At 41.9% G+C, this 27,025-nt stretch overlaps 1 protein-coding gene across 1 annotated transcript; it reads left to right on the top strand.

Moving 5' to 3' along the window:
- Positions 1-5,584: 5,584 nt before the first annotated feature.
- Positions 5,585-25,131, top strand: LOC109865788 (elongation of very long chain fatty acids protein 6). Its single transcript, XM_020454230.2, has 4 exons — positions 5,585-5,922; positions 11,660-11,791; positions 21,240-21,391; positions 22,156-25,131. The coding sequence occupies exons 1-4, from the start codon at positions 5,831-5,833 to the stop codon at positions 22,590-22,592; spliced, it is 813 nt and encodes a 270-aa protein (XP_020309819.1). The 5' UTR covers positions 5,585-5,830; the 3' UTR covers positions 22,593-25,131.
- Positions 25,132-27,025: the final 1,894 nt, after the last annotated feature.

Here is a 27,025-nt window from a genome sequence, read left to right on the forward strand (position 1 = left end):
TTCATGAGTAATCATCTTATAAAGTCATTCATAGTGATTTATTCAAATCAAAATCAAATCAAATGTTATTTGTCACATACACATGGTTAGCAGATGTTAACGCGAGTGTAGAGAAATGCTTGTGCTTCTAGTTCCGACAATGCAGTAATAACCAACAAGTAATCTAGCTAACAATTCCAAAACTACTACCTTATAGACACAAGTGTAAGGGGATAAAGAATATGTACATAAATATATATGAATGAGTGATGGTACAGAGCGGCATAGGCAAGATACAGTAGATGGTATTGAGTGCAGTATATACATATGAGATGAGTATCTAAACAAAGTGGCATAGTTAAAGTGGCTAGTGATACATGTATTACATAAGGATGCAGTAGACGATATAGAGTACAGTATATACATATACATATGATATGAATAATGTAGGGTATGTAAACATTATATTAGGTAGCATTGTTTAAAGTGGCTAGTGATATATTTTACATAATTTCCCATCAATTCCCATTATTAAAGTGGCTGGAGTTGAGTCAGTGTGTTGGCAGCAGCCACTCAATGTTAGTGGTGGCTGTTTAACAGTCTGATGGCCTTGAGATAGAAGCTGTTTTTCAGTCTCTCGGTCTCTGCTTTGATGCACCTGTACTGACCTCGCCTTCTGGATGATAGCGGGGTGAACAGGCAGTGGCTCGGGTGGTTGTTGTCCTTGATGATTTTTATGGCCTTCCTGTGACATCGGGTGGTGTAGGTGGTCTGGATGGCAGGTAGTTTGCCCCCGGTGATGCGTTGTGCAGACCTCACTACCCTCTGGAGAGCCTTACGGTTGTGGGCGGAGCAGTTGCCGTACCAGGCGGTGATACAGCCCGACAGGATGCTCTCGATTGTGCATCTGTAGAAGTTTGTGAGTGCTTTTGGTGACAAGCCGAATTTCTTCATGCTGTCTGTGTGGGTGGACCAATTCAGTTTGTCTGTGATGTGTACGCCGAGGAACTTAAAACGTACTACCCTCTCCACTACTGTTCCATCGATGTGGATAGGGGGTGTTCCCTCTGCTGTTTCCTGAAGTCCACAATCATCTCCTTAGTTTTGTTGACGTTGAGTGTGAGGTTATTTTCCTGACACCACACTCCGAGGGCCCTCACCTCCTCCCTGTAGGCCGCCTCGTCGTTGTTGGTAATCAAGCCTACCACTGTTGTGTCGGCCGCAAACTTGATGATTGAGTTGGAGGCGTGCGTGGCCACGCAGTCGTGGGTGAACAGGGAGTACAGGAGAGGGCTCAGAACGCACCCTTGTGGGGCCCCAGTGTTGAGGATCAGCGGGGTGGAGATGTTGTTGCCTACCCTCACCACCTGGGGGCGGCCCGTCAGGAAGTCCAGTACCCAGTTGCACAGGGCGGGGTCGAGACCCAGGGTCTCGAGCTTGATGACGAGCTTGGAGGGCACTATGGTGTTAAATGCCGAGCTGTAGTCGATGAACAGCATTCTCACATAGGTATTCCTCTTGTCCAGATGGGTTAGGGCAGTGTGCAGTGTGGTTGAGATTGCATCATCTGTGGACCTATTTGGGAGGTAAGCAAATTGGAGTGGGTCTAGGGTGTCAGGTAGGGTGGAGGTGATATGGTCCTTGACTAGTCTCTCAAAGCACTTCATGATGACGGAAGTGAGTGCTACAGGGCGGTAGTCGTTTAGCTCAGTTACCTTAGCTTTCTTGGGAACAGGAACAATGGTGGCCCTCTTGAAGCATGTGGGAACAACAGACTGGGATAGGGATTGATTGAATATGTCCGTAAACACACCAGCCAGCTGGTCTGCGCATGCTCTGAGGGCGCGGCTGGGGATGCCGTCTGGGCCTGCAGCCTTGCGAGGGTTGACACGTTTAAATGTTTTCCTCACGTCGGCTGCAGTGAAGGAGAGTCCACATGTTTTCGTTGCGGGCCGTGTCAGTGGCACTGTATTGTCCTCAAAGGGGGCAAAAAAGTTATTTAGTCTGCCTGGGAGCAAGACATCCTGGTCCGTGATGGGGCTGGTTTTCTTTTTGTAATCCGTGATTGACTGTAGACCCTGCCACATACCTCTTGTGTCTGAGCCGTTGAATTGAGATTCTACTTTGTCTCTATACTGACGCTTAGCTTGTTTGATTGCCTTGCGGAGGGAATAGTTACACTGTTTGTATTCGGTCATGTTTCCGGTCACCTTGCCCTGATTAAAAGCGCTTTCAGTTTCACGCGAATGCTGCCATCATTATTAAGAAGTGTGGTAATAACTCTACTGAGGTATTGAAGAAATTGTCACGACCTGGCATTAGTTATCTTTGTTTTCTTTATTATTTTGGTTAGGCCAGGGTGTGATATGGGTGATTTATGTGTTTTATTGTCTAGGGCTTTTTGTAGATTTATGGGGTTGTGTTCAGTTTAGGTGTCTAGGTAAGTCTATGGTTGCCTAGATTGGTTCTCAATCAGAGGCAGGTGTTTATTGTTGTCTCTGATTGGGAACCATATTTAGGCAGCCATATTCTTTGGGTATTTTGTGGGTGATTGTTTCCTGTCTTTGTGTTTACTGCACCAGATAGGGCTGTTTCGTTTTTCACGTTTATTGTTTTGTAGTTTGTTCATAGTTGAGTTTTCTTATTAAAGAACCATGAGCTATAAAAATAAAAAAACGTGACAGAAATAAGTTGTTTCATCTAACAGGTCCAAGCAGGAATGCATGACTCAAGATATTTTGGATGTTCAACCTAATCCAGTGCTTGACATTAATTTTGGGTTGACAATTAAACTATAGTTGCTATATTATATAGTCTAAATAGGACTCCAGAATTTTCAATAGACATGAATTGCATACATCTTTATATGCACTAACTAATATCATAACCAAATTAATTTGGTGTTCAACACCGAAAAAAATGGAAACTCAAAACTCATTAACTAGATCGCTAACTCTAAATATAATACCCACTGCTAGTAGCCATGTATTCAACCTACAATAAATGTAATGTCCTAAAAAAAACTGCAGTTGTAGACTACTATCTATAAGACCTATAAGCCTATGCCCTCGCAATGGTCGGTTCGCATATCGCTCATGTGCTGCTCCATATCCATATCAAATAGTTGGTTGTAAAATAATTGCTATTAAGCTGAATATGGAAAGTTGAGAAATAAACATAAACAGAAAGCTGAGATCCTCCTCTCTTCAACAGGGACAAGGGGACAAAGCTTCCAAAACTGTGCAATTGCATTTTGAACTGTTATATGTTCAGAATGCATTTCTGCTCTCTCATCACAGCAGCAGCCCCCTCAAAATAGGATATTTTGAGTGAGGTGACAATGTAGAATGTGCTCTTTCTACTTTTATAGGCAACCTTTCAGTTTTTTACGATCTATGATCGTGGCTGTCTAACTGATGAAGGCAGCAAAGGCTGCTCAGAGGAGGACGGCTCATAATAATGGCTGGAACGGCGCGGATGGAATGGCATCAAGCACATAGAAACCATGTGTTTGATGTACTTGATACCATTCCACTCATTCTCTCCAGCTATTACCACGAGCCCGTTCTCCCCAATTGACTTCGGGCTAGGCCCCTTTTTTCTCAATTTCCGCCTGAATGACGTGCCCAAAGTAAACTGCCTGTTGCTCAGGCCCCGAAGCCAGGATATGCATATAATTGGTACCATTGGAAAGAAAACACTTAGAGTTTTGTAGAAATGTTAAAATAATGTAGGAGAATATAACACAATAGATATGGTTGGAGAAAATCCAAAGAAAAACCAACTGGAATAAAAAAAAATTGAGAGATCATCTTAGAATGGCAAGTATAAGGTCATACTGAAAATTAGCCCTGGATGCAATTCCTATGGCTTCCACAGGGTGTCAGCAGTCTATGTTCAAGGTTTCAGGTTTGAAAAGCAAATAAACGCGCCATGAAGACAGGATGCACCTGCTAAAATCGATTTTCAGATTCCTTTCTCTGCATGTTGAACGAGTGGATTACTCAAATCGATGGCGCCAACTAAACTGACTTTTTGGGATATAAAGAAGGATTTTATCTAACAAATGACACTACATGTTATATCTGAGACCCTTTGGATGACAAATCAGAGGAAATGTTTCAAAAAGGAAGTGAATATTTAATCACTATTTGAGAATTTATGAAACCTGTGCCGGTGTAAAAATATTTTGACGTGGGGGCACCGTCCTCAAACAATCGCATGGCATGTTTTTGCTGTAATAGCTACTGTAAATCGGACAGAGCAGTTAGATTAACAAGAATTTAAGCTGTCAACCGATATAAGACACTTGTATATACCTACATGTTTAATATCCATAATTGTTATGATTATTTATTTGAATTGCGTGCCCTCCAGCTTCACCGGAAGTTGTCCCGCTAGCAGGACGCCTAGCCCTAAAAGTTTTAACAGCTTTTACCCCGAAGCCCTAAAAGTTTTAAGGTGCCACAATCCTCCTGTGGAGTCGGAGCAGGTCTCTTTGCTAATGCCACGTTTGACTTTGAATGTGAGTTTGAAAACCGGGATGGTCCATCTTTGTTGCAGGGACAGTCGTTGCCCACTGATCAGCCAAAGGCTCTTTATACGTAGATATTTAAAAAAAATGACCAGGCCAAAATATTTTTGGGTGTGTCAATTTCAACCAGCCCACTCCCCCCAAAAATATTTCCGGCCCATCTGGCATTTGCCAGAATTGCCAGATGGCCAATCTGCCCCTGATCCCTATGCTGATTTTATTTTTCTTACTCATATTTAAAAATGACTCAGCACCCTTTTACTCAAATAAGGGAGTACATACAGATTGGGATATGTGGGACATAGTTTGACTACACAAACCTTGCAGGTGCTGCTGATAAGACACCATTGTATCCAATGGTTTATTTGTCTTTGATTAGGTGTGAACAGAATTGTACATGCACTTTTGAAATGCAACAGAAATTCAATTTGGTGCATAGGTGCAAACTATCAACAGATGGCATGGCAAACGTCCCCACATTTGAATGTGTATTTCTGTTATATTATGCAGTGATAAAATGACAGGCCTGGGCATATTGATTTTGTAATAATTATTCAGTAATCCCTATGCACCATTTTACTCAAATCAAGGACTAAATGCAAATTGGGATATGCAGGACATAGTATGATTACACAAACCCTGCAGGTGCTGCTGATAAGTCACCATTGTAATGAATGCATTGGTCTCTGTGGGCAATTAGTAGGCAGTGTAATTTCTTTAGGACTACCTTTGACAATAGTTGCCAAGTGTATGCAGCTCTTGACAGTTCATTGAATGTTTATTAATAGTGCATAACTGATAATATAACTATTCCCTGTCTGACTGGCCAACGCATCCCTAGAGGGGACTCAATATGTTTGGCATAGGGTAGCCTACTTTCAGAAAGGTAGGTCGTTGTGTGTGAATCAGTCAAACTGAATGAAACATGTGAACAATTTGGCCTATGTTTCAATCATGAGGCAAATTCTAGTCATTGATTGACCATCCAGTCGAGAGCACCATGAGAGCACGACTAGACGTTTGATTCAAGCTCCGCCTTCTCTCCTTCCATCACTTTCCGTTTCAGTCCGTGAGACAGAGGGGAAGTGCCATACACATAGACATTATAACAAGGCCATACAGTCACCGGGACGTGCTCGCGCTCGGCCACCGTGAGTGAGTGACAGTCGGGAAGTACATCTGAAACTGAGAGAATTCAGTTGCAATCTGTTGGTTTGTTAAATTAATTGTGGGCTTTTTAAGCAGTTTGATAAATGTTAAAAGGGTGAAAACATAGACCAGGCGTTTTAACGGGAAGAAACTGACATTGTTACGAAAATGAACGAGACAGAGAACATCCCACTTGCAGAATACGATTTCGAAAGAAAATTCGATGAAAAGGGGGCTCTCGAATGGATGCAAGAAAACTGGTAAGTAGACTACCAATTCAACCAAACACATCTGGATAAAAGAGTAGCCTAGCCTACGTGGTCTAAAGCCGGGGAATTCTCCCCCCGTCGCCGCCAATGTTGGCTGAGCTCTCATCCACACACAATGTCATTATTTAGCCTACACGCCATGCAGGCACATTTTTTTTATTGCCCACATTCGTCAATTTGATTCCTAACTGTCGCTTACTTTTTCCATTCATAGGCTACCGAAGAGTGCATACAATGTGTTGTGTGGGTTTTGATTATGCTACAAAGTAACGTTTAGTCAATAATGTATACATAAGGCTACTACAGATATAATTATTTTTGAGGATACTGTACAGGGGGAGACTGGGACAAGAATTCGACCCTGGCATTTTACTAGACCACATCACTGGGTGTGCCACCAACTCACCACCAACCATGCACACACAACCCATCACGACAAATGCACTCTACTACACTCTGACCCTACAAACCCTACTTAGACACAGGCAGTAATGCTAACACATAACATTGGCGGTGCAGTACAGCGTTTCTCAGCTATTTCTGTTCCAGTGACTGGCGGGACATGGTCCTCCTCTTTTTTAACCAGCTTATATTTACAACAAATACAATATGTAAAAACATCACTGGAGATACAACTCTCCACTATAACTGGGCCTCTGCTCTAGCCATTTTGTTTCCCTCCCTGTTGTGCTGTCTGTCTGTCTCAGCATCTTCTCTGCTGTCACTGTGCTTCTTCTTGTTCTCTGTCTGTCTGTCTCCATTTCTGCTTAACATGTATATGTTATAAAAGCCAAGCTAATGACTTAGGTCATAGTTGCTATATTATACTTTCAAAATATGACTAATTTCCAGATTTTTTTGTGGTCAATAGAGATGAATTACATACATCTTTATGTGCACTAACTAATATCATTGGCTAATTCATTTGGGCTTCAACACCTGAGGAAATGGAAACTCAGAACACATGAACTAGATTAATATGATACCCACTGCTAATAGCCATGTATTCATCCATTAGAAATAACAATGATACCTACAGAAAGCTGAAGCCCTCCTCTCTTTGACAGGGACAAGGGGACGAAGCATCCGAAGCTGTGTTTTCCCCACAATTGCGTTTTGAAATGTTATACGATCAGAACACATTTCTCTCTTCTCTCTTTCCATTTGTTGTTTTACAATCCACAAGCTTGGCTATCTAACTGATGAGTTGGAGCAGTTCTCTTTGCTGATGCCACATTTGACTTTGAATATGAGTTTGAGTGACCTCAGCTCAGCCTGTCAGAAAAACGGGCTGGCCCATCTGGTTATGGGTGCAGGCCGTTGCCCACTGACCAGCCAAAGGCTCATTATAGATTACTATAATAGAGAAATTGCTCAATCGTTTAAAAATAACATGGGCTGCAGGCCATACCCCCAAAAAAGTTACATATATGTACACTACCGTTCAAAAGTTTGGGGTAACTTCAGAAGATAGTTATTTGTTTCTGGCCATTTTGAGCCTGTAATTGAACCCACAAATGCTGATGCTCCAGATACTCAACTAGTCTGAAGAAGGCCTGTTTGATTACTTCTTTAATTAGAACAACAGTTTTCAGCTGTGCTAACATAATTGCAAAAGGCTTTTCTAATGATCAATTAGCCTTTTAAAATGATATACTTGGATTAGCTAACACAATGCGCCATTGGAACACAGGAGTGATGGTTGCTGATAATGGGCCTATGTAGATTTCCATGAAAAATCTGTCATTTCCAGCTACAATAGTCATTTACAACATTAACAATGTCTACACTGTATTTCTGATCAATTTGATGTTATTTTAATGGACCAAAAATGTGCTTTTCTTTCAAAAACAAGGACATTTCTAAGTGACCTCAAACTTTTGAACGGTAGTGTATATATTTTTTGTGTGTGTGTGTCAATTTCGATCAGCCCACCCAACGAGAAAATGGTCCAGCACACCTGGCATTTGCCAGAATTGCCAGATGGCCCTGCTACTGTAAATGGATATACTTATTGTTGTTCTCCCGCCCATTTTCAGATGTCATTGAGGATGCGACCGTCTGAACTTACCTTCAGTTTTCATGTGCATGGTGTATTGATAACCGGCTATGTTTTATGAACGTTAAAACAACCTTCGATCCATCGCATGATGCGGAAGCCATCCCTTTCAACCCTTACAGTACATTGGACGCTTTCCTCTGCCCAGGTGTTGCTGATGCATGCCTAACCTAACGTAGCAGGCGGAAAATAAGCTAGATCCCCCCCCCCCCCCCCCCCCCCCTACATACTGGTCTTGATGAGAAGAAGGTTCTCTTCTGCACTGTTCAACCAATCCAGTAAATGTGGAGGAGGAGTAAAGATGGGAGTGTCGCCTTGTTAACGTCCAGAAGCAGAAGTCTCTTTACTAGCTGTCTTTTCATTTCCCTTGAAAAACATAACAACCAGTTGTTGGGGACTCGGCATGGCTAACACATGCCAGATCTTACAACGCCTGGATAGGTATCAGATAACCACGTCATATGTTATCGCAATCTGGTGCCCGAAAGCACGGTCGATGACATGGCACGTAAACCATTGGTTGATGAATGCAACGTCTGAGCGGGGGAACACGAAGGAATGGGCGAGTTCCACGGCGAAAGGCAAGGTGACGCAACAACCTATGGTTCTGGCCACGTCATCGACTGTGTCATCAACTGAGAAATTGCTATAACATATCATGTGTACAGCTGATACTTTCGAGTAACTATCTGGGCGTTGTTAGATCTGTCAGGCGTCAGCAAAGTCTAAGCATAGGAACGCGGCCATCGTTACTACAATATGACGGGAAACTCAATGTATAGCCTGTCATACTGCTGTTCACTTCAGTTTGTGTAACATGTACATGCAGTCACATGCAATGAATGATTACCAAATATCAAATGTGATGATTACTGTTAAATACATAGGTGTAAATACATTATAGGATATCAATAGGCCTACATTTAGTTACTGTTTTAATATCATATTTATGTTTAATATAACCCAAAGGCATGTCACTTCTCCCCATCAAATTAGTATAGGTCTCAAGTGTTTCTCTTCGTGTCCAATGGAAATGTGTGTGGAAAAAGGGAGTCATTTTTGTCTGTGGTTAACATATCACTAAGGGAACGTTAAGACCTAGTAAGACCGTATTCTTACACAGACTTACTCTGGCTCCTTGTTTGCATTTTCTGACTGAGAGACAGTGTTGTGTTTCAGTTTCAGTGGCAAGCAAGCTGTCAAATGTGTATTGTAAAAGTCCAGGGGTAGATTCAAGAAACGTTTTGCTGCTGCAAAACTCTAAAACAGAACGAAACGGGAAACGACCTATCTGAATTTGTCCAATAGAAACTCTTGTTTTGCTCTGTCTGCTTCCGTTTAATTCTTAAACGGGTAAACCATTTCCCGTAGTGAATACACTCCTGTAAATATGCAGTGCTGGCCAAGTAAATTCACCCTGTTTCACCTTGCCCATGCATTCCTCAGATCGAGCTGATGTGTGTAGGCTACAGCAAAGCATGAAAAGGGGAGGAGCCGGAGAAGCTTAAAACCACATCTAGTGCAGCACAGGGAAACCAATGCTTTGATTGCATGTGACATCCAGGCCTACGACTGTAATTAATGGGCTAGACTTCTGCTTTCTGGGAACATTTGCTCCCACATGACCCTCCCTTTCTCTCTTTCGGGGAGTAAAAGATGGTGGCCCACACATTCTATTTGTCCTGAGTCCTTCACCTCAAAAGGATACAATGACTGCTTCTCGTCGCTTCATTATCTCTCTCTCCCTCGGTATTGGCCATCACACATTCCCTCGCTGTAATGCATAGACACAGTGGTGTTATTGCTCTTAATGCCTCCTTTTAGAATCCTTCATCAGTCTTAATGACAGTTTCATCCTCCCTTTGGGACAGACAGAGAATGACCACTGAAGCCCTACTGTATTTAGCGATGTATATGGCCCTATTAAACTGGGTCAAACAACAACATCTTCCCAGTCTAATATGCTCTGTCAATCTGGATTGGTCATCTGGTCTGTCCTCAAAGTAAACCCCCTCTGCAGTACACACATCATCGCTTTTTAGTATTCAGCCCTTTTCGACCTCAATTTAACTTTTTGGTAAAAACAATTGTCCAGTCAGTGATCTGTCTAGTATTCTTACTGCAACCCGCTTCCAGCTGTTTTCACATAGCTTCACAGTTGATTTTAGACCGGAGTGATGTTTACTCAATCTAATTGCCTCATTACCCACGGGCTGCAGTAGTAGAAGTTCTGGTCAGTATGTCAACATCTCAACTCGGTTAGTCCTTGGCTCCATGACTACGAATGGGGATGGGGACTGTAAAATAGAGCCTTGGCATGGGATGGACAGAAGTTGGAGTGGTCTACAGGCCATGTCACTGCCATGTGCCCAGTGGACCATCCCAATCCTGATCTCTGTTGATCTCTGTAATCTTTTTGAATAGTATGAATTTAAATACAGTTGAAGTCGGAAGTTTACATACATTTAGGTTGGAGTCATTAAAAGTTGATTTTCAACCACTCCACAAATTTCTTGAGGACATCTACTTTGTACACGACACAAGTAATTTTTCCAACCATTGTTTGCAGACAGATTATTTCACTTATAATTCACTGTATCACATGTCCAGTGGGTCAGAAGTTTACATACACTAAGTTGACTGGGCCTTTAAACAGCTTGGAAAATTCCAGAAAATGATGTCATGGCTATAGAAGCTACTGATAGGCTAATTGACATAATTTGAGTCAATTGGAGGTGTACCTGTGGATGTTTTTCAAGGCCTACCTTCAAACTCAGTGTCTCTTTGCTTGACATCATGGGAAAATCAAAAGAAATCAGCCAAGACCTCAGAAAAAAAAAGGTTTAACATTGGGAGCGATTCCCAAACGCCTGAAGGTACCACATTCATCTGTACAAACAAAAGTATGCAAGTATAAACACCATGGGACCACGCAGCTGTTATACTGCTCAGGAAGGAGACGCGTTCTGTCTCCTGGAGATTAATGTACTTTGATGCGAAAAGTGCAAATTAATCCCAGAACAACAGCAAAGGACCTTGTGAAGATGCTGGAGGAAACAGGTAAAAAGGTATCTATATCCACAGTAAAACGAGTCCCATATTGACATAACCTAACCCGGGAGGCCAAGTTAAACAATTTAAAGGCAATGCTACCAAATACTAATTGAGTGTATGTAAACTTCTGACCCACTGGGAATGTAATGAAAGAAATGAAAGCTGAAATAAATCATTCTCTCTAATATTATTCTGACATTTCACATTATTCAAATTAAGTGGTGATCCCAACTGACCTAAAACAGGGAATTGTGAAACACCTTAGCCAAATACATTTAAACTCAGTTTATGTAAACTTCCGACTTCAACTGTCGATGATTGAGTTTAGCTTAGCTCGCCTCGTGGCTTGCAGTGTACATTCAGCGTACTGCCACCAGGCAAAAGGAACTAGAAATGTCAACTGCAGTGCCAATCCCAAAAGTCTGCTAAAGACTGACTCATCCATTCACAATGATCATTGATCACATACATGCATTGTTGGAGTTTAAACTAGATTAAAGCTTGTTTGCATTTCCACCCTGCTCTCATCTAAATCATGACCTAGGACACTGGTAGTTACAGTAACCACTTGTGAACTGGTTCGGTGACATGTTTTTAATATTTTCTCCTTAATAGGAGCAAGTCCTTTATGTTCTGTGGACTGTATGCTGCGATCATCTTCGGGGGCCAACACTTCATGAGAGAGAGGCCCAAGCTAAACCTGCGTCGACCCCTCGTCCTCTGGTCACTCAGTCTGGCCATCTTCAGGTGAGTGACACACTGACCACTGTTTCAGTTTATCACTTTATGTGTTTTTCTAGGCATCATCAAACCAATCAATCAATCAACCAATCTGTGTGATTGAAGCTCTTTCTGAACGTTGGTGGTGGTTATCCTCGTTATCCTCCCTCATCTTTGCTAACCTCAGCAAGGGAAATGTTGTCCACAAAAATGTTTGTATATATACTCAGCAAAAAAAGAAACGTCCCTTTTTCAGGACCCTGTCTTTCAAAGATAATTCGTAAAAATCCAAATATCTTCACAGATCTTCATTGCAAAGGGTTTAAACACTGTTTCCCATGCTTGTTCAATGAACCATAAACAGTTAAGGAACATACACCTGTGGAACGGTCGTTAAGACACTAACAGACGGTAGGCAATTAAGGTCACAGTTATGAAAACTTAGGATACTAAAGAGGCCTTTCTACTGACTCTGGAAAAACACCAAAAGAAAGATGCCCACGGTGCCTGCTCATCTGCGTGAACGTGCCTTAGGCATGCTGCAAGGAGGCACAAGGACTGCAGATGTGGCCAGGGCAATAAATTGCAATGTCCGTACTGTGAGATGCCTAAGATAGCGCTACAGGGAGACAGGACGGACAGCTGATCGTCCTCGCAATGGCAGACCACATGTAACAACACCTGCACAGGATCGATACATCCGAATATCACTCCTGCGGGACAGGTACAGGATGGAAAACAACTGCCCGAGTTACACCAGGAACGCACAATCCCTCCATCAGTGCTCAGACTGTCCACAATAGGTTGAGAGAGGCAGACTGAGGGCTTGTAGGCTTGTTGTAAGGCAGGTCCTCACCAGACATCACCGGCAACAACATCGCATATGGGCACAAACCCACCGTCGCTGGACCAGACAGGACTGGCAAAAAGTGCTCTTCATTGACGAGTCGCGGTTTTGTCTCACCAGGGGTGATTCGCGTTTATCGTCGAAGTAATGAGCGTTACACAGAGGCCTGTACTCTGGAGTGGGATCGATTTGGAGGTGGATGGTCCATCATGGGGCGGTGTGTCACAGCATCATCGGACTGAGCTTGTTGTCATTGCCTACAATTTCAACGCTGTGCGTTACAGGGAAGACAGCCTCCTCCCTCATGTGGTAACCTTCCCGCAGGCTCATCCTGATATGACCCTCTAGCATGACAATGCCACCAGCCATACTGCTCGTTCTGTGCATGATTTCCTGCAAGACAGGAATATCAGTGTTCTGGCATGTTCAGCGAAGAGCCCGGATCTCAATCCCATTGAGTACGTCTGGGACCTGTTGGATCGGAGGGTGAGGGCTAGGGCCATTCCCCCCAGAAATGTCTGGGAACTTGCAGGTGCCTTGGTGGAAGAGTGGGGTAACATCTCACAGCAAGAACTGGCAAATATGGTGCAGTCCATGAGGAGGAAATGCACTGCAGTACTTAGTATCTGGTGTGGCCACCAACTGCATTGACTGTTACTTTTGATTTTGACCCCCCCCCTTTGTTCCGGGACACATTATTCCATTTCTGTTAGTCACATTTCTGTGGAACTTGTTCAGTTTATGTCTCAGTTGTTGAATCTTGTTATGTTCATGCAAATATTTACACATGTTTATTTTCATCAAACTTAACCAGTTGACAGTGAGAGGACATTTCTTTTTTTGCTGTGTTTGGAACCAGTTCTCTCTCAGAATTTACCGAAACAGTGTTTAAACCAAACACACATGAACTACGTAAAAATAGTGATTTCTAGAGCGATATCTCCAAACTTCACCTTTAGAACACCTCTTCTCCAAGGACATCCACGAGAAGGAGATTCTTTGTGCAGATGTAAAGTAAACATCTACATTTAAGTTCAGGAGATCAGAAACACTTGTAGGACATTTTGTTAATGATGTACTGTAGAAATGTGTCTACTTGAGAGAATGTTCAGGTCAACTGTCAACACATTATTTCGCAGATTCGTTGGCTATGCCATCTGTACACACTTACTACACAAAGAAGAATTAGTGTCTGATAATGCAGTTTTAGGATCATTACAGTTACACTTTTAGAAAAAGGATTCCAAAGGGGTTCTGTGGCTGTCAAATCAAATCGTATTTGTCACATGCGCCGAATACAACAGGTGTAGTAGACCTTACAGTGAAACACTGAAATGCTTACTTACAAGTAGTGATGCACCGATATTACGTTTTTAGCCGGTATCCGATATTTTCCTTGCCAAAAAAAACAATACTGATAACCGATATTAAACCTTTTTTGCGGCCTTTTAAGCATTCAAGTACAGTTAAATAGTTAACAAACACACATGGACGCAGTGGTGTAAGGCACTGCATCTCAGTGCAAGAGGCATCACTCCAGTCCCTAGTTCAAATCCAGTATCACATCCGGCCGTGATTGGGAGTCCCATAGGGCGACGCAAAATTAGCCCAGTGTCGTCATTGTAAGTAAGAATTTGTTCTTAACTGACTTGCCTAGTTAAATAAAGGTTACACACACACACACACACACACCACACTGACCAAAAAGTTATTTTGTTGGCATTCACATATCTCCCCATTAGTAAAACATCATCAAAACCTATTTCTTTCACTTACTTGCTGTGCTGTTTCGTTGTTCATTTGTTCAGTCGTTTCATTCTCAACCAGGATTTCAATGGAACGCCGTTTGGGTCTTTGCTTCCGAAAAAATATAGTGTTATTTGACGTGTCAAATAGTGTTCTTTTACGTCTATGTCAAGTAACACTATTTGACGATTCAAATAACACTATTTGACGTGTCAAATAAGATTGTTGACCAATCGGGACCTGAATATGACTGTACGTCACATAGTAATTTAACACGTTTATACATTTTTTTTACGTAGTAATTAAACATTGATTACACTATCACTCGTATTTCATGTCACAAAGATTCATAGATGCGTATACTATGATGCTGGTAAAGTTGTCTCACACACCTACAGTGCTGATCATAAAAAAAAGCTAGCTAGCTCATGGATGCAAACAATGTTCTTCTCCAAAAACATTTGTTTCAGTAGCTATAGCTAGTTAGCTAACTATATAGCTAGGTGTCATCATCTAAAATAACCTTAATTTATAAGACAGTTCTTATTTGATTAATGGTGGTCGGAGCCATCTATGTGAAGCTAGCCACAGTAAGAATTAGCCACAATAGTGGACTTTGCAGTTAGCCTTCAAAATAAAAGTATGGCATACTTCTACTATTTGTATTCATTTGCATCACTGTCAATGACATACTTTTATTTTGAAGGCAAACCGCAAATTCCACTATTGTGCCTAATCCTTATTTTGGCTAGCTTTACAACACATAACCAGGTCCGGTCGAGCATCACTAGCCAGATGAAGCTAGCTGGCTGCTTATAATGTTAGGTTTGGGCAACAGGGCTAAGTACCTGGCTAGCTATTTATTTTCATGAACTGAAGTTTAATTTCAATGGGCAAACAAGTGGCAACCTTGCTAATACTTACTCACAAGGATTCCTAAATCATTGCTAAGAATAATGAAAATGACTGCAGTTTCTACTGGTCATTGTTTTCAGCCTGGTTGTATTGGTGAAGTTGTGGTCGAACAAATTTTTCTTTATTACCAAGGCGGTATTGTAAACACATGGTTCGTGGCCGGCGTTTGCTTGTTTGCAGACATTTTTGGTACAGCTTTGACAGTGCTACTGTATCTTTTTTGACACGCAAAGACCTAAACTGCATTCCATAGTATCTATGTCGTGAAGCTAATAGCAGTGACGCCCAACAGTGTAACTCCGGTAGGGAAAAATCTGAAAAATAGCGAACTTGGTAGTGTGTACCGGTGCTCGACCAGTCGGTGAAAGCCGACATCGCCCACGACAGAGGACGGTTGATTGTCAAGGGCAATGAATTCCATTATGTTGGCTTTAATGGATTTCGCCTTTGAGTTGTCTTTTTTTTCTTACTCTTTCAAATGACTGCTCAACTTGTTGACTACTCGATCCACACAGCAGACATTGTGGGCTAGGGTAGGAATGCTGTGTTGCACGTGTAGTGCAACATTTAACGTGGCGTTACTGTAGCTTTGACATTGGTTTTTAACATCGCCGTTAAACTAAACATCGGGCCAATACCGATTTTTAGCTAATATCGCCCGATTTCGATATGTTCACCGATATATTGTGCATCCCTACTTACAAGCCCTTAACCAACAATGCTTCAACAAGTTAAGTAAAAAAATGAAAATAAAATAGTTAAACAGCAGCAGTAAAATAACAATAGCGAGGCTATATACAGGGGGTACCGGTACAGAGTCAATGTGCGCCGGTTAGTCAAGGTAATTTAGGTAATATGTACATGTAGGTACAGTTAAAATAACTATGCATAGATAATAAACTGAGAGTAGCAGCAGCGTAAAAGAGGGGTCTGGGTAGCCCCTTGATTGGCTGTTCAGGAGTCTTATGGCTTGGGGGTAGAAGCCTCCTAGTCCTAGACTTGGCGCTCCGGTACTGCTTGCCGTGCGGAAGCAGAGAGAACAGTCTATGACTAGGGTGGCTGGAGTCTTTGACCATTTTTAGGGCCTTCCTCTGACACTACCTGGTATAGAGGTCCTGGATGGCAGGAAGCTTGGCCCCAGTGATGTACTGGGCCGTACGCACTACCCTCTGTAGTGCCTTGTGGTCGGAGGCCGAGCAGTTGCCATTCTAGGCAGTGATGCAACAAGTATGCTCTTGATGGTGCAGCTGTAGAACCTTTGAGGATCTGAGGACCCATGCCAAATCTTTTCAGTCTCCTGAGGGGGCATAGGCTTTGTCGTGCCCTCTTCACGACTGTCATTAGACTGCTGAACAATTAATAAAATCACCACTGGACAATTTACATTGACCCCCCCTTTGTACACTGCTGCTACTCGCTGTTTTTTATCTATGCATAGTCACTTCACCCCCACCTACATGTAAAAATGACCTCAACAAACCTGTACCAACGCACACTGACTTGGTACCGGTGCCCCCTGTATATAGCCTCGTTATTGTTATTCTTATTGTGTTACTTTTAATTATGACTTTTTATATTAGTCTACTTGGGAAATATATTTTTTAACTGCACTGTTGGTTAACCTCCTGAAGCTAGGGGGCACTATTTTTATGATTGGAAAAATAACGTTCCCAAAGTAAACGGCCTATTTCTCAGGACCAGATGCTAGAATATGCATATAATTGACAGATTAGGATAGAAAACACTCTACAGTTCCCAAAACTGTCAAAATGTTGTCTGTGAGTTAAGGAGGAGTCAGGGCTGTTTTGGTGTGCCACCGTTTTGGTGTTCCACAGAGGTGCATCACCATCATCATCCGTGCCCATGCCCTCTGCTGAGCCAGCTGTTAATCCTAATCACAGAGCCGTGGGTTTAACCTGCCCACTCAATCCCACTGCTGCTGGCTGGACAGGATAACGTGTCCTCGGCATATGAAACACTTCATATATTCATTACTGCACCACCACTGCAACGTTCTACCACATGGGGTTTTTAAAAGTAGGCTACTGGCCTGTAATAGTTAGGTAGTTACCAATAATGATGTTGGTATTAGGTAGTTACCATTTGATAATGTATTGATAGGGAGTTACCAATGATGTTGGTGTTAGTTACCATAGATAATGTATAGATAGGTAGTTACCAATGATGATGTTGGTGTTAGTTACCATAGATAATGTATAGATAGGTAGTTACCAATGATGATGTTGGTATTAGGTAGTTACCATTGATACTGTATTGATAGGTAGTTACCAATGATGATGTTGGTGTTAGTTACCATAGATAATGTATTGATAGGTAGTTACCAATGATGATGTTGGTGTTAGGTAGTTACCATAGATAATGTATAGATAGGTAGTTACCATTGATAAGATAGTTATAGGTAATGAATTACCACGTCTGACACCAACTGACACTGACAGGTACCAACACACTCTTAAACAGCTTCTATCCCCAAGCAATACGACTGATAAATACCTAGCAAAATAGCTACACGGACGGAGTTTACCTTGTATCTTTATTGATCTTTTATTTCAGTCTCTATGCACACTCACAGGGCCCTACACACTCACACACACTGTCACTCCAACATACACACAAACACTCAAATCAAATCAAATTTATTTATATAGCCCTTCGTACATCAGCTGATATCTCAAAGTGCTGTACAGAAACCCAGCCTAAAACCCCAAACAGCAAGCAATGCAGGTGTAGAAGCACGGTGGCTAGGAAAAACTCCCTAGAAAGGCCAAAACCTAGGAAGAAACCTAGAGAGGAACCAGGCTATGTGGGGTGGCCAGTCCTCTTCTGGCTGTGCCGGGTGGAGATTAAAACAGAACATGCTCACGCCATCATTTTCTCACTCACACATAATATGCACATACATTTATACTGACTCTACACACCCTCTCACACACCCTCTCACATGCAAGCTGCTGCTACTCTGTTTATCTTATATCCTGTTGCCTAGTCACCTTACCCCTATACATATCTACCTCCATCACTCCAGTATCCTTGCACAGTACTGTAAATATGGTATCGGAACTGACTTTTTAAATATTTCCTGTATATTGTCTGCTTACCTACTTACTTTATTGTGTATTTCATATTTCTTATTCTGGGGACATCCAGCTGGAGATGTGACCCACTGATATGTCTTATCTCGTTTGTCTTGGTTTCAGATTTCGAGCGCCATGGCAACCGCAACAGTGACCGTTCATATAGTTGAGAGCTATATCACTTTGCATCATGACAACCACAAAGCTGACAGTATAAAATATAGTTGAGTGATGTATTTTGCATTACGTTATGACAACCACAAAGCTGACAGTTCAGGTGTATCGTATAGCAGCAAGATAGAAATATGAGCTGATTTTCGTGTACAAAAATACTTACTTATAGTCAACTCTGATCGACCATGGGCATTATACTTGTGTTGAAGTTTTTCCCTATACCAATAACTTGAATGCAACTGTGAATTCCCTATAGTTAGACTGAGCAAATCAAATACACTTTTATTTTATCCCATGCGCCGAATACAACAGGTATACAACGAATACAACCTTACCGTGAAATGCTAGCCCTTAACCAACAATGCAGTTCAAGAAATAGTGTTAAGTAAAAATACAAATTAAATAAAAATTAACACAATAAAATAACATTACCGAGGCTATATACAGGGGGTATCGGTACCTAGTCAATGTGTGGGGGATACATGTTAGTTGAGGTAGTTTGTACATGTAAGTAAAGTGACTATGCACAGATAATAAACAGCGAGTAGCAGCAGTGTTAAATCTAAGGGGGAATCAATGGTTATAGTCTGTGTAGCCATTTGATTCATTGTTCAGCAGTCTGATGGCTTGGGGGTAGAAGCTGTTAAGGAGCCTTTTGGACCTAGACTTGGTGCTCCGGTACCGCTTGCTGTGCGGTAGCAGAGAGAACAGTCTATGATCTGGGTGACTGGAGACTTTGACATTTTTTTTTAGGCCTTCGCCTGACACCGCTTAGTAAATGCAGTCGGACGTTTACATACACTTAGGTTGGAGTCATTAAAACTCGTGTTTCAACCACTCCACAAATTTCTTGTTATAGTTTTGGCAAGTCGGTTCGGACATCTACTTTGTGCAATGACACAAGTAATTTTTCCAACAATTGTTTACAGACAGATTATTTCACTTATGATTCACTGTATACAATTCCATTGGGTCAGAAGTTTACATACACTAAATTGTCTGTGCCTTTAAACAGCTTGGAAAATTCCAGAAAATTAAGTCATGGCTTTAGAAGCTTCTGATAGGCTAATTGACATAATTTGAGTCAACTGGAGGTGTACCTGTGGATGTATTTCAAGGCCTACCTTCAAACTCAGTGCCTCTTTGCTTGACATCATGGGAAAATCAAAAGAAATCAAAAGAAGTCTGGTTCATCATTGGGAACAATTTCTAAATGCCTGAAGGTACCACGTTCATCTGTACAAACAATAGTACGCAAGTATAAACACCATGGGACCACGCATCCATCATACCGCTCAGGAAGGAGACGGGTTCTGTCTCCAAGAGATGAACGTACTTTGGTGCAAAAAGTGCAAATCAATCCCAGAAGAACAGCAAAGGACCTTGTGAAGATGCTGGAGGAAACAGGTACAAAGTATCAATATCCACAGTAAAACGAGTCCTATATCGACATAACCTGAAAGGCCGCTCAGCAAGGAAGAAGCCACTGCTCCAAAATCGCCATTAAAAAAAGCCAGACTACGGTTTGCAACTGCACATGGGGACAAAGATCGTACTTGGTCTGATGAAACAAAAATAGAACTGTTTGGCCATAATGACCATTGTTATATTTGGAGGAAAAGGGGGAGGCTTGCAAGCTGAAGAACACCATCCCAACCGTGAAGCATGGGGGGGGCAGCATCATGTTGTGGGAGTGCTTTGCTGCAGGAGGGGACTGGTGCACTTCACAAAATAGATGGCATGATGAGGAGGGGAAATTATGTGGATATATTGAAGCAACATCTCAAGACATCAGTCAGGAAGTTAAAGCTTGGTCGCAAATGGGTCTTCCAAATGGACAATGACCCCAAGCATACTTCCAAAGTTGTGGCAAAATGGCTTTAAGGACAACAAAGCCAAGGTATTGGAGTGGCCATCACAAAGCCCTGACCTCAATCCCATAGAAAATTTGTGGGCAGAACAAGTGTGTGCGAGCAAGGAGGCCTACAAACCTGACTCGGTTACACCAGCTTTGTCAGGAGCAATGGGCCAAAATTCACCCAACTTATTGTGGGACGCTTGTGGAAGGCTACCCTGAAATGTTTGACCCAAGTTAAACAATTTAAAGACAATGCTACACTCAATTAGTATTTGGTATGTAAACTTCTGACCCACTGGGAATGTGATGAAAGAAATAAAAGCTGAAATAAATCATTCTCTACTATTATTCTGACATTTCACATTCTTAAAATAAAGTGGTGATCCTAACTGACCTAAGACAGGGAATTGTTACTTGGGTTAAATGTTAGGAATTGTGAAAAACTTGAGTTTAAATGTAATTGGCTAAGGTGTATGTAAACTTCCAACATCAACTGTAGGTCCTGGATGGCAGGAAGCTTGTCCCCAGTGATGTACTGGGCCTTACGCACTACCCTCCGTAGTGCCATATAGTCGGATGCCAAGCAGTTGCCATACCAGGCGGTGATACAACCGGTCAGGATGCTCTTGATGGTGCAGCTGTAGAACTTTTTGAGTATCTGTGTACCCAAGCCAAATCTTTTCAGTCTCCCGAGGGGGAAAAGGTATTTTCGTGTCCAATTCCCGACTGTCTTGGTGTGTTTGGACCATGATAGTTTGTTGGTGATGTGGACACCAAGGAACATGAAACAGATGCACTTGACACTATCTCTTTAGTAAATCTATGTGTTTCATTCCACAGTATCATCGGAGCGGTCAGAACCGGTTGGTACATGTTCCATGTCCTCAACAAAAGTGGTTTTAAGCAGTCGGTGTGTGACACCAGCTTCTACAGCGCCCCTGTCAGCAAGTTCTGGGCCTACGCCTTCGTCCTGAGCAAGGCCCCAGAGCTGGGTAAGGAATGTCCCAAATAGGGTCCCGTTCTGAATGCTTCAGATAGATATATGTCATGTGGAACAGACATACTTCTTTGTCATGCAGTGTAGAATAATCAGCTCGCCTCGAGCTGATCTATTACAAGACAATTCTATATACTCAATGTGACCCTGGCCCACGAATGGGAGAGATGGAGGGGGTTGTAATTGGTCAATTATGTCAGAGAGCAAATCAGAGAGAAGGATGTGTTTCCGGAAGCACTTGGAAGTTTCTAGTGCACTTACATTGATCAGCGGCCTATTACCTCAAGGGCTATGTGGCTGCAAGGTGATGCCATTTCCCCTCCCAGAGCAGTAATTTAGTCACTTATGCCTATCTGTCAGTCAGACAGGGGATGCAAAAGCGCTGGTAAATGGACAGAGATGCTGACTGACAGGAAGGACATGCTCGCGTTCTAGAATGGGACCGATGTTCAGTATATTAAGCCTGTATAGTTTGTACTGTACAGGGTGTGCGGTTTGAGTGTATTGGAGTGTGTTAGGATGTTGTTGTATGCTTCCTAATATTGCGTGTGTGTGTGTGTGTGCAGCGCTTTACTGTACTTTTTGAGGACCACAAACAGACATCCCATCTTTCCAGGTCATTTTTGGAAGTGAGGTCCACATATCCATTACTCACAATGTTTGTCTTCTACTGAGTGTGGTCACTAGTGCTTGAGAGAGAGTGAAAGTGATCAAACATCAGAGTATAACTAAGTGATTTCTCCCTCCCTTCCTCCTCAGGTGACACAGTGTTCATCGTGCTCCGTAAGCAGCGCCTCATCTTCCTCCATTGGTACCACCACATCACAGTGCTGGTCTACTCCTGGTACTCCTACAAGGACCAGGTGGCAGGCGGCGGCTGGTTCATGACCATGAACTACCTGGTCCACTCCTTCATGTACACCTACTACGCTGCCCGGGCTGCGGGCTACCGGGTGCCGCGACCCTGCGCCATGGTCATCACGGCCACCCAGATCATGCAGATGATGATGGGGCTTGCTGTCTTAGGCTTGGTCTACCACTGGATGCACGAAGTGCGCTGTCCCTCCTACATGCCCAACATCGCCTGGGGCTCGCTCATGTACCTCAGCTACCTGGTCCTGTTCGCCTCGTTCTTCTACAAGTCCTACCTCAAGGGCGCCACTTACAAGGTTGGCAAGGGATCGAAGGCCGAGTAGGGGCCGGATTCGTCAGAGGCAAGTTGCACACTGGGCAAGTCATATTAGAGTTTGTGCTTAATTGAGAAGAATATCGACGTTGTGCCATGATGTGAGTCACAACTGGTTTTAATGGTTGCTGGGTCCACGGCAATTGTGACAAGCCATTTTTTTCCCCCCACCCACGACTTTGTATAGCTGTAGCTTATCTAACGAACTAGAACCATGGATTACATGATAATAGAACGGTCGTTGAGAGTGGACCGGGGAACCAGTGCATGGTCAACACAGTTTAATGTACTATGATCGATGGATGAAAGAAAGGGAGTAGACAGATAGAGAGAGAGGTCAGTTTGTGTTTTACTAATGTACTACTCGCTTCATTTTGATTTCTTGGCTTCGTTAATCAATCTCTTTGACCAGCTGCTTCAGTCAAGAGTCCAGTGAAAAACAACCATATGTGGCCTGAGGCGTCTCCAAGGGCAGTTTACAACCGCGTTTGCAGTCTGCACGGTCATTGAATTTGACAGTCACAGGTGTTCATTCATACAGAAAGAAAGACTCCTTTTGAAATCTGGTGCTTTTTAGACCAGCACTGAGAATTCTCTCAATAACTTATCGGAAGTATATTGAAGTGATGATAAAAAGGCATGAATGAAGGATCATTTTTCTGTTTTAGTTGTAGGGAATTTTCTGGGAATGGGTGGGAGGAGATGAGCGCACTGAAGGGATTGACACTTAGAACAATGTCCATTGTAAATAATATATCTTAAGAATGTATTTATTTTCTTAAAATATCAAGTCTCTGGTGGTACTTAAAGTGTACCAGAAAATAGTGTGACTCACTAAGTTCTGCCTGTCTTAAATTGGGCAGTTTGAGTTTTGCACTTTTGTATTTTAAACAGTTTTCTTTACATCACAACAATGCACTATATTGTTTTTGTTTTTTTAAGTCTTTCTACATCTGTTCATTAAAGAAAGGGAAGTCCCCTGGCACCACATTGCTTCTTAAAGGGAAGGTCATGAAGGTTATCATAATGTCTGTGTGATAAGAGTTGCATTGTCATGTAAGAACTATGAGTCTAAGAGGTCAACTTTTTTGATTTTCACATTTGATAGATATTCCTTTACAACATGGTAGAAGAAAATATCCATATTCTTATATACCAGTATGAAAACCAAGGATAGGTTATAACGTTATAAAAAAAAGACATTCCTTTTTCTTTCCTCCTATTTTAAATATGACCACCAGTGTAGATTGGATAGGGGCTCAGGTCAAGACAGCGAAATAGTTTTTGTTGTTGTCTAGAAATCTAGTAGATGCAGAAAGTAGTGTCTTGTAAGCACACCTAACCACTCATGAGTTTTAACCCTTGGCAGCTTGTGTGTGTCTTCCTTTATGTTTATTATAGAGCTGTACTGTATTATCTCCCTCCTACCCATAATCCTAGAGCCATACTGGTGTGAGCACATGTTCTTTAATGTATGTTTGTATCACACTGAGAGTAGTTACCATGGCTTAAAGTACAGGGACTCTTTTGAAGGGTAATGGTAACTACTAACACTTGCCTTAATAAGCCCTACTTATAACCCCCATAACCCAAGCTGTGACTTCAAGTGTCATAGATCTCATACTCTATCTGTGGGTTTATTAGCTTCCACAACAAAGTGAGACAGTCTAGCCTTTACACAACTGGTAGTCGCCAAATGTCTTAAAGGGGAATTTCAAAATTGTTCAACTTCATATCCATAATTTCCAGCACTACTCCAACATCATGCATCATCTGATGTGCATCGTGTGATTTTAACTAAGTAGTAGGCAATGCCTACTCATCATTGGTTGAAATCACACCAGATGATGCCATTGGAAAAACGTACCTTCCTTCATCTTTTTGACTACAAAACATTGGGATAGTGCTGAATGTGAAGTTGACATTTTTTTTCAATCATTTCCTTGAAATAGTGCTTCTAATCCTATTATAATGTTGTGTTTATGAAGGAGTTACACTGCCCTTATGTAATACCCATCATATGACTCAGCTGTAACACCTGATGCTGGAGCAGGCACATACTGTACTACCATTATTATAGACTAGTCCAATGAGCTTAGCAGTGTTTAGATGTGTGAATATTTTTTTAAGGCCGTACTAAATCTGCAAAGTACATTTCTTTCACTTGGCTGTTGTTGTTGTCAATAATGCTGATATTATGATCATGATGTGACATTATAAATGTTGTCCACCCTCCACCTTGAAGCCGACGGTTGCATTTTAACGGTAATACACAGGGTATAAACTCAGTTTCTAATACATTGATTCATGTGCCAAATGATGCTTCTGCAGATTTCTACTCTGTTAGGTAAATGTGAGCAGAGTTATTGTTTGTGTATTGTCTTTGCTGATGCAGAGTGTAAGAAAACATGCTTATGCATCCCTGTGAGTATGCTGTCTAGTGCGTAACTGATATGAAAGGGCAAAAAAAACTGTCTTAAGGGCTTTAATGTTTAAATGTGCAGATTTTAAATGTCAAAACAATAAATTCATGTCTGTTTTGAAAGACTAATTGTTTCATTCTTGCTGAAATCTGAAATACATCTGTGCGTCTTTGTTATATGCACATATACAGTCAGATCCAAAAGGATTGGCACCTTTGAGAAAGATGAGCCAAAAAGACGGTATAAAATTAATTCTACAAATACTGAGCTACAGGTAAAAGGAACCGCTTGAGTAAACGAGGGATATGAAGTATATTGAAAGCAGGTGCTTCCACACAGGTGTGGTTCCTGAGTTAATTAAACAATTAACATCCCATCATGCTTAGGGTCATGTATAAAAATTCACAGTTGCCCATTATTTTGGCTACCATGGCTAGAAGAATAAATCTCAGTGACTTTGAAAGAGGGGTCACAAAGGAGCATAGGGGGTTTAAAGTGTGTGTGTGTGTGTCTCAGTCATCAGATCTCAACCCAATTGAACACTTATGGGAGATTCTGGAATGGCTACAGACAGCGTTTTCCACCACCATCAACAAAACACCAAATGATGGAATTTCTTGTGGAAGAATGGTGTCACATCCATCCAATAGAGTTCCAGACACTTCTATGCCAAGGTGTATTGAAGTAGTTCTTGCTCATGTTGTTACACGCCCTGGCCATAGAGAGGTTTTTATTCTCTATTTTGGTTAGGCCAGGGTGTGACTAGGGTGGGCATTCTAGTTTCTTTATTTCTATGTTTTCTATTTCTTTGTTTTTGGCCGAGTGTGGTTCCCAATCAGAGACACCTGTCTATCGTTGTCTCTGATTGGGAATCATACTTAGGCAGCCTTTTTCCCACCTGTGTTTTGTGGGTAGTTGTTTTCTGTTTCGTGTCATTATCTGACATAACTGGTCTCTTTTTTTTTTCTTCTTCACTTTGTTATTTTGTTCAAGTGTTTTTTTGGTAACTAAATAATCATGAACACTTTCCACGCTGTGCTTTGGTCCACTCCTGACGACAGGCGTGACATGGTGACCTAACGTCCTATTAAGACACTCTACAGTATGTTGGATGCTTTATCCTTTATTTGACAGTTACCTGTATATTGTATTCTCAAAAACATTATTTTATACAAAAAAATTGATTGTTTAACAAGTAATCTTTTTTTTTCTCTCATATGTTAAATTGACTGCACCCCTGTTTTCAATTATTTTCAATACCTCACCTTGTGAGGATAACGGCACTGAGCCTTTTTCTAAAATGTTTTATGAGATTGGAGAACACTCCTCCATACAGAATTTTTCCAGATCCTTGATATCCTTTGTCTGCGCTTGTGGACTGCCCTCTTCAATTCAAACCACAGGTTTTCAAGTCCGGATACAGATGGCTATTGCAAAACGTTGATTTGGTGGTCAATTAACCATTTCTTTGTGGATTTTAATAGGGTTATTGTCTTGTTGGAAGATACACTTGTGGCCAAGTTTCAAACTCCTGGCAGAGACAACCAGGTTTTGGGCTAAAATGTAAAGGTACTGGGTAAAGTTCATGATGCAGTTGCCCTTAACAAGGGCCCCAGGACCAGTGGAAGCAAAATAGCCCCATAACATCAAAGATCCACCAGCATATTTTACAGTAAGTATGGGGTTATTTTCTCTAATGCTCATGATAGCCTCTTGGGAGTGAACAAGATGGTAGCCAAGTTGGCAGAGCTGCTGATATCTGCTGCTGCCAAAACAGAAAATGCAAATGAAGTTGGTCCAAATCAGTGACAGAGGGAACATACAGATACAGATACAATTCCTGAGCGAGACCGGTCCAGTGGTTTCTTACTGAGGAATTGTCACAATGGCTTACCTAACAACATTTCGTGTGATACCCCAAAAACTTACTACTACCAGATCCTCTGTGTGCCTGTGTTTACTGTGACATGTCCTACAGCACTTTCAGTCTGTTACCTTCTGGCTTCTTCCATGTAATCCT

The sequence above is a fragment of the Oncorhynchus kisutch genome, linkage group LG20 (assembly GCF_002021735.2).
Source record: "Oncorhynchus kisutch isolate 150728-3 linkage group LG20, Okis_V2, whole genome shotgun sequence".
Classification (NCBI taxonomy): Eukaryota; Metazoa; Chordata; class Actinopteri; order Salmoniformes; family Salmonidae; genus Oncorhynchus; species Oncorhynchus kisutch.

Bases quoted from the DNA above. Each gene is read 5' to 3' on its own strand.
- LOC109865788 (XM_020454230.2), top strand. From the start codon at position 5,831: ATGAACGAGACAGAGAACATCCCACTTGCAGAATACGATTTCGAAAGA. The intron at 11,792-21,239 runs GTGAGTGACACA...TTCATTCCACAG, and splicing joins CTCAGTCTGGCCATCTTCAG to TATCATCGGAGCGGTCAGAA. The intron at 21,392-22,155 runs GTAAGGAATGTC...CTTCCTCCTCAG, and splicing joins GAGCAAGGCCCCAGAGCTGG to GTGACACAGTGTTCATCGTG.